At 39.4% G+C, this 12,320-nt stretch overlaps 1 protein-coding gene across 5 annotated transcripts in view; it reads left to right on the top strand.

The window, feature by feature from the left end:
* Positions 1-12,320, top strand: part of chd2 (chromodomain helicase DNA binding protein 2) — a 96,004-nt gene that overhangs the window by 14,300 nt on the left and 69,384 nt on the right. For 4 of the 5 annotated variants that reach the window (XM_048562964.2, XM_059639218.1, XM_048562967.2 and 1 more), the window contains exons 3-4: positions 9,452-9,674; positions 12,117-12,203. In XM_048562964.2, the coding sequence (XP_048418921.1) occupies positions 9,452-9,674; positions 12,117-12,203 (310 nt within the window). The remainder of the gene's footprint in view (positions 1-9,451; positions 9,675-12,116; positions 12,204-12,320) is intronic. The other variant, XM_048562966.2, reaches the window with a different exon arrangement.

Genomic DNA, 12,320 nt, shown 5'->3' with positions numbered 1-12,320 from the left:
CAATCAGATCCTTCCTATAATATGTGACTAATTTCAGGGTTGCACTATACAAGTTTTCTTACGGATCTAGGGCGATGGTCGTGTCTAAAATTTCTCCTTGAGAGGTTTGAAATGCAGACATTTAGAAAATCATGATGTCTGCCTTTACCAGCTTATTCAGGTCTGATATATCAGCCTTGGTGTCCAATCTTTCGCACCAAACCTCTCATTTGCTTTGGTCCTCAGCAACATATTTGAGCTGTAACCTGATGCTTCGGTTGTCATCTGTGCCTCGTGCCCTGCTTTGGTAGCTTATATCACCCTTTAGCTGATAATTTTGTGACCACCTAGTTTTTGAATTTTTTTTGCTCTCCACTGTTCAATAGCTTGGGCTGATTAATTGCCCAAGCAGTGCTGGATAAAAGCATATATGCTGGTATCAATTGTGTAGTAAGCTGGAGGGTCTCAGAATGTAGTCACTGCAGTCTAACTGTTTTGTTTGATAAAGTTGGCAGGACAAGCTCTGTAAGATCATGTCTTCTTTAGCAGTTGAAATTGGGTTAATTTTAAATAACCAGATTTTATTGTACTTTAGTATCTAATCCAATTCAATTTAAGTTTTATGTTTCTATACAATATCAGGAAAAAAAGTGGCCTCCACATTGAAGAAGTCTCGTACCAATTTGTGATGACATGATAGAATTCAAAAGCATTTCCTCCATTGACTCAAACCCTACTTACAGCATCATTCTCATTGTGCTTTTTGCCCTTCCTTATTTAACTTGGGAAATTGTTTACAGCCCCTTGGCCCTATCTATAATAACTTTGAGTTGGCAAATGTAAAAAACTTCTTTTTCTGGATAGGCTTACCCATGTGTCCTGGGCTCTGTCTGATTTGAGTTTGCTGGAGGAGGAATCATGCCTTGTATTTTCAAAACAAAACCCTTGAGTCTGCCATTCTGTGTTTGGATGAACTTTTACGTTGCTTCTGGTTTGCATACTCTTCTGTTTGATGCAAATGACACTAAGCTGTTTGTAAGATATAAGTTACAAGCTGCCTCTGGGTCATCTATTGGTTGAAGATGGTGCTGCATGCATTGATATTTGGTGTTTGATGTTGCATTGTGTTTTTTCTCAAACTTACTTGAAGTTGATCCTCCATACTAATAAAATTTTGAATATTTTCTCCTCCCTGCTTAAAGAGGCATTAATTTGCCCAGCGACCAGACTTGAGCCACAAGCTAGGCTTACATTATGATCACACATTAGTGGCTTCTCAGCAGAACCAAATCTCATTAATCAGAATCCATGTCTGTGTTATTTCTAGCAGAGATCACTGAACAGAGAAATAGGAATCTTTGGATTTCTGTTTTGCAGTCTTTGTGTCCTTCTGAATTGTGATGCCAGTCGTGTTATCTGAACGTGATAGTTTGAATCTGGAATCTCATGATATGTGGAACTCACTTTCATGTAGGTAATGTCTGATACATTGCTTTGGTTTAAATCTTGATACCTTTTTGAGAGTGTATTCTTGAGTTACTGTGGTTCCAGCTTGGAGTTGGCTCATCTTTTACTGCTTATGAACAGTCACTACTTTGGGAAAATCTGAAGCAAATTGGGAATGGGAAGCGAAGAATGGTGACACATTTCTTATTTGAGAATGTCCAAATTGTAAATAACTTCATTGTCATCTGTCACAAATGGACCCAGTAAAGAGTCAGATGTGTGATTGACATGAGCATCACAGAAATGGCATTTTATGTCAACATAATTGATGCTTTAGAGGTCCCTTGGGCATGCTAGATGGTTCATCTTTTGTGTGAATGATAATGGAAACCGTACTTTAGTGCTTGCCTCCACAAGGTTCCAATCAGCTACAGTGTTATCCCAAGAGAGGTGGTTTGCAATACAGAAGCTTGTCTTTTGTAGGGTTTCCTTTTATTCTTTTAACTGATGAGCGTGATGTTTACTGCAGAACAGCTTTCCATAAGAAGATGTGCTTGAGAATTCTTTGGTCGTCCATGTGGGAATGTGACTTCCCACGTAAACTGAATTTTCTGCAGGGTGGCTACCTATGCTGTTGAACCCACTGTCATGTTATTACTGAGTTCTCATAAAGCTTGGATGTTTTTGGTGGAAGTGTTCCTTTGTTGTAATGCCTATAGTAGATCAAGAATTGAGCACCATACAACAGGCTGGCGAGGACAGTTACTTGAGGTTTGATTTTCTTTTACACTTGTGCCGCCAATTGTTATGTACGGTGCTTCATAAATGCGTCTAGTATTGGAACTAACATAATCTCAGACTTGGAACCATTGATTCAGAGACCAACTATTTTCGTGGCACTCAGAGATATGCTTGCCATAGTCTTGGGCATTGTGGGCAACTAGAGCACAATCAACTGACAGACTGTGTTGAAGACACGGAACCAGGAGTGATTGAACAGCTTCTCTGAGAGGAAAAATGTTTATACTTACAGCCCTGCCTCTGGTGACATTGTTGCCCCTCAATCTGCAACCTGTATCCTTACTTTATGCCAGTCTTTACTGAAAAGAAATCTGACACCTTATCACTGCCCCAAATGTTTCCAACTCTGTCATTGTGTTGTTGGTGCAGGACCAAAGATCAGCCTCCTTCTAGCTAATGTGGCGTTATCCAAGACCCAAGATGAGAGTTATCTCTCAAACTCTGAACCCTAGACTATGGAAGAAAACAATAAAGTCACCGTAGCCCTAGAGGGCCATAAGGTTGCGCGCTTGTTAGGGAGAGATGACCAGCTGTGAGTTGAACCTAAGAGTCACCAGGCCTCAGGCATGATGCAAGGCTGAGAAGGTAAGACCTGCATGGTAAACGTGGCCGGTGTGGGAATTGAACCTGAGCTGTTGGAATCACTGTATTGACTACCAGCAGTCTACTCAACTGAGCTAACCAGTGCCTTACTGGGACGAAAGAAGACTGGGATACTGCAGTGTTATTCTTAGTTGGAAGAAAAAAAATTACCACATGGACTTGCCCTTGCCCTAAATGAGTGCTGGGTTTGATAGAAATTAAGTTCTTGCTGTGTGAACAAAGTAAACATCATAATTTACAAAACAAAATGAATAAAAGTGCTCGACATTGGGATTCATGGATGCATTGTTGGGCCAAAGGACTGGAGTTGGACTTAGGACGTTTTTAAAAAAAACACTTACTATGTGTAGTCACTCTTCTGATTGGGTACTGATGTTGCTGTGAAATGGTGGTAGTGGAATGCTTTAAAATGGCGATTGGAGTTGGCAAAATACCAAGATCCGTGGAACTTTCTGGAACTGTAGCAGTCTGAGTTCCAGTGCTGCCATCTTGTAGTGAAGGGAAGAAACAACCAGAGCTACAGCATCTGGCTTATCATTGGGTGACATTTATGAGCAAATGAAAGATTATTCTGAACATTTTCCCTGTGATTTTTTTTAATTACAACAAATTTATTCAGGCAATTAAATCATCCTATAATGTTGATATTTCAGTTTTTTTTAAAAAATTCTGCTTTGATTTTGATAGCTTTTTCTTGCGATAGTGTTTGAAATCGACATTTCTGAATGCATCTCCACAGATTGAGTGTTTAAGTATTTTTTATAATCTTAAAAGCTTTGATCATTTTTAATGCTGTGTTAAGCATTTGCTGCCCCATACAGTGTTGTGCTGTGTGTATTCTCATCAACTAAGAGCTGTTATATTTTCTGTTGTGCCTTGCATTGTGCTAAGGACTAAATTCACAATGTAATTTAAATTTGATTAATTTCAAACTTCTGTAATTCTTAGAAGAAATTCAGATTTTCTCTAAATATTTCCTTTGGTCTTGTGAACGTTTCCTCTATTGTATGTAATGATCCAAATCTACTGAAAATCATGGTTTGTGGAAATATTATTTACTTTGCATACATGATTCATACTTAACTATTTCAGTGATACTGGTGCATCGGTACATCATCATTTGGCTTTGAGCTTCTGGGTTGAAATTTCACTGAGTGGAATCCCTCTCCTTTCTGATTTTTAAAATCGACTTCTTTCCTCTTTGCTTTTTAAGTGGCTGTTTACTAACCTTCTATTTAATAGACTGAAACTAATGAGCAGAAACAGAAGGCTAGCTGTTCATCCTCCAGCTTAGTCCTGGGTATTTTAGCCAATTGCTCCTAATTCTCATTAATGGTTTAACATTTATTTTTAAAAATATTCACTTTGTGCTCTCTCTTACCACTTTATTTGCAGGGGGAAAAACGTCAAGATTTGGACTTTTGTTCTTCGGGTTTATTGTGGGATTCATGATTTTAATTACACTGTTAATCTGTTGCAAATAATTTGCAGTTTTCGTGTAATAGTGTAATATTTTAATGAATCAAATATGATCTGGAGTTGTGATTGAGAGTACGCATGTACTAATATGGGGCTCTTCTGGTACAATACTGCAGTTCAGTCCTTGCTACTGTTGTTTAATTAAAATTCTTTTAAAATTTACTTCTTAAAATTGATTGGTTCTGATCCTCAGGTATGATGGAAATGAAAATCATGACCAATTGGACAAATCCAGATAGGTAGTATTGGCCCAAGTCAATGAAACTCTTTAAAAGCAATAATCTTTATACAGGTGCATTTGCGATACAAAATTGGGGCCTTTGAAGATACTCTATGTAAGCAGTCCCTTTTTTTTCTTATCTTAAAAGGAGTTATTTTCTAGAATATTACTTTCTTCTATTCACACTTTGAGCTGGGGAAGATTATAAGTTATTTGCTTGTGATTCCAACAAACAAACAGGAAAGTTATCTTTCTTTTAGAAGATGAGCATTTTGCCAAGGCAGACTTAAATGCCATACGTTCATACACCATCGTCTGAAAATTAGTTTGATGTCGCAACTTTGTCGTCTGAGGCCTGGTTATGTAAGTGTTTGACATGGATGCTTACTCTCTAGTTCATGCTTCAATATGGTACGCACTACCTCAGTGTTGTCCAATTAGCATCAATTACTTTCCCCCTTGAGAGGGCTCTGAATCAGTAAATTGACTTTTGCATCTGAATGGGAGGATTTAGATCCTATTACTACAGTCTCCTCTGTGGCTTGGAAGAGCAATTTCTGGTCATTTCCCCATTGAGTTGCATGTCATATGTTTCTGATTTGTTTTATTCAAAATGCATCGGGTTTCATTTGTCATCCCAAGTGTGTGGGGATTTCCTACTGAAGCTCACTGCCTTTAAAAGTGACTCAAAACGTTTGATGTAAGTATGAGTCAGTCAATTAAATAGATCTCAATGTCCAGAATTTCACCAGATAATGTAGCATTTTTGTCTTAATAGTACATTTATAAAAGCCATCAATCACCACTTCCAGTAGTAAATTCTAGTCTTAGGCAGCAGCTTGCTTCTGCTCCCAGCTTCAGTTAGACTTCACACATTCACGAGAAACCACTATCCATGCAATGGTTTATCTATGCTGAATACATTTTAAATATTTTGGAAGCATAGGTAATTGTCTCAAGGGCACTGAGTGTTCTGTCTGTGCTGGCACTTTTGTGGGCCAGACTGGTTTTCCTCATTTTGTACAAAAGCAAACTGTTAAGGATGCTGAAACTGAAATAAAAACAGAAAATACTGGAAGCCTCCAGCAGATTTGAGAGACCAAAACAGTTTTCCCTCCCTCCCTAATCAGTTCTTTTCAACTGTTATATCAACAATAGGATCTCACTTACAGAAATGATTCACTTTTATTTTGTGGAAGTAAATAAAGAAGGAATGTTAATTACAGCACTGAAAGAAGTGCCCTGATTTACTGTTTGTGGTGGTGTGGAATAGTCAAAGGCATCTAAACTACTAGGTCATAGGATTGAAGTTTGTTTAAAACATTGACTCTTGAAGTGTGGCCCTTGAAGGATTAAGTTGTGTCTGTGCAGATCTGTAATCATTATAGAATATCTAATGTGGCAATAGGCCTTTTGGTCCATCTAGTCTGCACTGACCATCTGAATATTTGCCACCCAGACAAACCTCCATCCCCACCCTCACCTCCGACCCCACCCTATCCCTGTAACTCTACATTTCTCATGGCTAATCCACGTAGCTTGCACATCCTGGGACACCACGGGCAATTTAACATGGCCAATCCACCTAACTTTTGGATAAAAATAATTGTGACTTCAGTGTCAGGGTTTGGCTTGGCAGCAAGGAGGCACTGATAAAATACAAAGTGATATTGGCTAACATGTCATTACGGTGTTGACACTGTAACACCATCGTGCTATTGAAATTAGTTTCAAAAATGTAAGGATATCATGCCAGTCTAGTTAGACCTCTGCTCAGCAACTGAGATGAACAAACTCTTTTTATGTGGTTTACAGGCACATGATATATCACCAACAAATTTTGTTATGGCTCATGTGCCCATCGCAGTGTTTTTACTCCACAAGAGCCATCTATATCACACAGAGCATGAGCTGGCCCTTCGGCCCATCAACCTGTACCGACCATAGTTCCATTCCAAACTAATTCAATCTTTCTGCACATGCTCAGTATCCTGTAATCTCTGCCTCTGAAATAATGTTATTGTATCTGCTTTTACTACTTCCGCCAGCAGTGTGTTGCAAACACTTACCACCCTCTGTCTAAAAAAAGACTTACCCTGTCCTCTCCTTTCAACTTTCATCCTCTCGACTTAGTTAAGGCCCGTGGTGTTTGACATTACGTGCTTTTGGCGGGGGGGGAGTGGCGAGGAGGAGGAGGAGAGAGAGAGAGAGACTCTGACTACCCACCCTGTCATGCCTCTCATAATATGCCTCTATCAGGTTGCCCCGCAACATCTGCTGTTGCAAAAATAATCCCAAGCTTGTCCAACCTCTTAGAGGAAATACATTCCAATCCAGGCAATATCCTGGTAAACCTTTTTTTGCACCCTCTTCAAAGCCTCTATATTCTTCATGTAGTGTGGTGACCAGAACGGCGCACAATCTCCCAAGTGTGGCATAAGTAAAGTTTTATACAGCTGCAACATGATTTTCCAACTTCTATACTCACTGTCCTGACCATTGAATGCAAGCATGCTGTACGCCGTCTTTACCACTTTGCCCACTTGTTTTGCCACTTTCAGGGAGTTATGGACTTGCATCCCAAGATCTCCCTCTGTATCAGTGCTATTAAGGGTCCTGCCATTTTCTGTATATTTTCTTCTGCATTTTCCTTCTCAAGATGTATCACCTCACACGTATCTGGATTAAACTCGGTGTGCCCTTTCTCCGTCCATCTTTCCAATTGATGCATATTGTGCTGTAATCCCAATTTTCCTTACTCTCCTCAGCTCCACCAGTTTTCACATCGATCTACCTCATCAGTGTGTCTACTCCTTTCTGCCTTGTCACTTAAGTATAAACTTGATAGTGGTCTTTATTATCCTTTGATAGCAAATTGTCAGTAAAGAATTACCTTAATTATCAGTTGGAGTTACCAGTGACCATCTTACCTTTACGGCATCTAGTTCTGGACTCAGCTGTAAATGGAATTATCGTCCCTCCTTGTACCAAGTATAAAAACATTTTGTAGATATGAAAATCTCCTGTTTTTTTAGGGACACCCTGCCTTTATAAACTCAGCTGATGCAAATCCCTCCTCTGTTATCATTTCTAGTAAATCAGTTTCGCACCTTGCTCATGTGTCTTGGTCTCCTTTTCAATATAATAGGGTGATGAGATCTGATAACAGTACTCCACAAGTTATGTCTGCTCTACTGTTTGATCTCATTAGGCAGGAGCACTAGTAATTTGTCTGTGCTTGGTAGCCTGATTAACCTGCACCACCACAAGTGATCTGTGCATCTGTCAGTTTAATTCTGCATCCTGTTTTCACATTGACCCCTCTGTCCCCTGCCTCCTACACAATCCTCTGAAATGGGCTAGAACACTGCTCAGTTCAGAGACAATTAACAAATGCTGGGCTTGCATTGATGTCCACACGCCTTAAGAAGTTTAAATCTTTGTTTTCCTGTTTTTCCTGCAGCTCCTAACTGGTGATTTTTCACTTCCTTGCTTTTTTTTTCAGGAGTAAATTACTGACAGAAAGAATGTCTTCCCAGGGTTCATGCATTTTTAAACCAGGTTCTACTTGCTTTTCCATAATATGGATGGCGAACGAAAATAGAAGCCCTTTCACTGTGACTGTGCATCTATATGTCTCAGGCTGCCTATTTGCCTTGTGTTTATTTCATTCCATTATTTCCATGGTTTTGTTTTTCTGAATTTTTTTATCTCCTCGCTCTGTTTCCCTGTGTCCTTTGGAGCTGCCTCTTGCATGAGTTCTACATGTGTGCCTCATTCTTGGCCCAAATTCCTCGCCAGAATTTTTTTTTTATTCATTTCACGGGACGTGGCTTTGATATCTGCTAGAAGTAATCTTTTCCCTTTCTTAGAAATGTTTTGGCAGTGTGAGAGCCAGCCTTTTCCTGGACAGTTAAATCACTCAACTCAATAAAACAAATTATATTTGAAAATTGAGAATAGCCGCTTCATTTACCTGGATTCGGAATAAAAATTGCAACACAGGTTGTGTTTCTTGCGTCAAGTCTGATATTAAATCCTGAAAATTATTGGGAAGGGGAAGTATGCATATTTTAATATAACCCTGACCAAATCTAGGAAGTGTCACTGTAAAGCACTTACCTGCTAGTTAAGGTATTGGTGTAGTAGTATCTGGCATCTTTGGTCCCTGCTCTATACTATGGATGAACATCTGCTGCATGTTGGCACACTCAAACTGATATAAAAAGGTTATGTCTCTTCTGTTGATTCTGTTGAAGGCCAGTTTGGACTTGGCTGTGTCTTCAGCCTTAAAGGTGAATGTTTACATGGCAAAGATTCCTGAGGACCTGGAGCACCTGTGGAATGCCAGATCAGTAATTTCAGAAGTGGAAGAGCCTGGGGTAAAAGCAGAATGTCCAACAATCTTTGTGGCAGCAATAATTTGGCTCACTAAACCTGTGTATCACTTTGAGAGAAGAGCCAATTTTACACCATATACCTCAGCTTTTTCTTTCTCCGGGTTTTTTTAACTTGACACCTTCAATACTGTTGGTTTATTTCACCAAACTGTAATTTATTTATTTATTTATTTATTTATTTATTTATTTATTAGTTTTTGGCTGCAGGACTGTAGCTTCCTCCTTACTTATTTCAAATTTGTGTCCGGATAGGAAGTTGTCTGCCACCTCAGAATGTTCTTCAAGGTTGCCTTGGAACCATCTGAGGGAATCTTCTGAGCCCAACTCAGTTAACTTTCTCTTGAAACGGATTGCAAATACATTGAGCAGTTATCGTGTTTCAGTTCTTGGGTTTGACTCTCCGTTTGTAATGAGTGTCTACAAGTTCGGGGAAGGTGGTGGAGGGTAGAAGCCAAGACGCTTTATACATCAGAGTGAGTGTGGAGTGACTGAGCTGTGCTCATACTCTGTTTTCATTTCTCAGCAATTCTGCTTCAGAAGAATCCAACCACTCTGCCTCAGGATCAGAATCAGGCAGTCAGTCAGAAAGTGACCGAGGAAGCGAATCCAATAATAGCAGTTCGGAATCATCGGAATCACAATCTGAATCAGAAAGTGAATCAGCTGTGTCTAAGCTGCAGCAAGCTGCCACGGAGAGCAAGGATAAGCCCCTGAGTAAGAAGGAGAGGATAGCGGATGTTAAAAAGGTACCTTTTTAGAGAATAACTGGGAGTTTGCCACCTCCATTATAATTAAGGTGTAAGGGCGCAGTGTGGCCTGCTGTTCTTTCATAGCGAAGGATAGACTGCCTTGGAATTTTCTTGTGCTTAGCATATCCTAATAAAATGAGTATTTAATGATAAGGCGGTGATAAATTCATTGAAAATCTCTCAGATTTTACCACAGAAGTAAAAAAAACTGACTTCAAATTTGATAAACTAAACTGTGTCATATATTGCAGAAAGCTTTAGGCAGCCTGCATCTAAAAATATAGAAGCCTTAACTAAGAAACTCTGGGGATGTGGAAGAACCATTCACTGCCTGTTTCTTCCTCAATTCTATGCTGTCTACTCACTAGCCAGGAGAGAGGTTCCCAGTCTACATTTTTCTTTTTATTTATTCATTCACAAGATGAGGGCATAGCTGGCTAGTCCAGTATTTAATGCCCATTCCACAATTGCCCAGAGGGCAATTCAAAGTCAACCACATTGCTGTAGGTCCGGAGTCACATGTAGGCCAGACCAGATAAGGTTGACACTTTCCTTCCCTAAAGGACTTTAGTGACCAGATGCAGTTTTCCTCCAACAATCTGCAGTGGATTCATGGTCATCAATAGACTCTTAATTCCAGATTTTTATTTATTGAATCCAAATTCCACTATCTGCCATGGTGGGATTCACACCTGGTCTCTAGAACATTATCTGGGTCTCAGGATTAACAGACCTGCAATAATACCACTAGGCCACTGCACTCTTTGCCTGTACAAGTGCTGTCTTCAGCTTAAGCTGAAAGGTCAGTGGTATGAACATGCCAGTTCATGCAGACATGTTTCTTACAATGTGAGACCATCATGTGCGCACTTCTGTTGCTCTTATTTAAGGTGCTGTGAATGCTGACCACAGGCTCTAGTAAATCCTGAAGGAAGGAAAGGAACTGCCTAATCAGAGCATTTTCTCAAGATGAGCATTTTTTGGCCCACAACATTTGGACTGGAAAGTGGGTATACGTGGAATTTTGGAGAGGGCACATTGGGTTTTTCCCCTGTTCCACAACTTGGAATCCCTGATACAGTCACCTTGGTGAGATTCCCATGACAAGTAACCAGCTATTGCACAATTCGAAAATTATCACATAGAGGCGGTGAGCTTTCTGAAGAGCGGTTCGCTTCCCAAGCAATCTCAGTCTTCTGCAAAAGAAAATCCACATCTTCAATACCTCTTTTCCAAAGTTGTCATGACTTTTCATTGGAATGCAGTTGTTAAGTGCATGTTGCACCTCACTTGCAGTAAAAACGAGTAAAAATTATACAGTTGTTGAAAAATTAATAACATTGCACCTACAGTAAAAAAAATTATTAGAAACAGTGGGTTAATTCTGTTCATTCTGCAGTGGAAATGGCTTTCTCCATTTGCTAATATTGAAGCAAAGTTTGTGTAACCCAAACCCTGATCATCTGCTCTGTTCACTTCTGGCATTGCTTGCATTTTGATTTTTTGGGATCTCAATCATGTAATAAGAAGCCTTGCCAACGAAAGTTGGCCTGAGCAATCACAGGTGATGTGTTTGAGATGGGTCTTGGGTAGCTGTGAGAAGGGGGAGGTTTCAAATTACGTGGCACACATGACCTAGTATGGATTTCACGTCATTTGCATTGTGAAGAGAAGCTTCTGCCATTTAACACCATGAAATCAGGTCAATTTCTCTGAGGTTTGTTCCAGAGAGAATAAAGGGTTTGATAAAAACACTTTAACACTGAAATGTACCTGAATGATCTCAGAATGAAAATGACATTTTTAGTGCCGGGAATTAGTCTCAGGAATACTTGGAGGGGATAACCTTGTTAAATTTCCTGCCGTTGTTTCTCAATCAATGCTGAAAGAAATAATAATGGACCTGTGAAATTTATGTATGCAATGGCTGTTTCCTTCTCATTTCAGGCTAAGTCATGATAGTTCTGTACTGTGATCGTTTGTGACACAGTTGCAAATTTTGATCATTCAAATTCAGTTTCTTTGTAGAGAGGGCCTATTGTCAGGCATTGCAACTCCATGAAGTGCTAGAGGTGGTAATGATTGGAGACATGATCACGGCATTAAAACTTATTGGCAAGAGGGTAATTTTCATATAACTTACTGGTGTTGATATTTCCTATATTTAACGATTTTCTTAAAGTTATTTGGATCCCAGAAGTACATCAGTTTGCACAACAGTTGTTGTCTTTTTTTGTTTTCATGGTAGAACTGTTTTACTTGAAAATATAAATAGTTCTAAATAGGATATCCTCAAACAGTTCTAAAAATCCTGTTTCAAACCGTGGTTTTCTTAATATTCTAACTAACTAAGACATGTTTTTAACTTTTCTATTAAACTGTAGTATAATTAAAGTGGTGGGAGGGTGCAGGCCTTATGGTGGTCTGTTTATATTGCAGATGTGGGAAGAATATCCAGATGTTTATGGGGTTAGGAGGTCAAACCGCAGCAGACAGGAACCGGCTCGACTTAACGCTGGACCTGGGGTGAGTAGTGGAGAAAATTGAGTATTTAAAACTGAGCATTCAGTGACCACCTTCATAATGACAACATATAGTCATTTCCTAATATTTTCTGTGAAGGTTTAATACCAGCAGTAATGG

Source organism: Stegostoma tigrinum, chromosome 33, assembly GCF_030684315.1.
Source record: "Stegostoma tigrinum isolate sSteTig4 chromosome 33, sSteTig4.hap1, whole genome shotgun sequence".
Lineage (NCBI taxonomy): Eukaryota > Metazoa > Chordata > Chondrichthyes > Orectolobiformes > Stegostomatidae > Stegostoma > Stegostoma tigrinum.
This window is presented reverse-complemented; position numbering and strand designations above follow the sequence as displayed.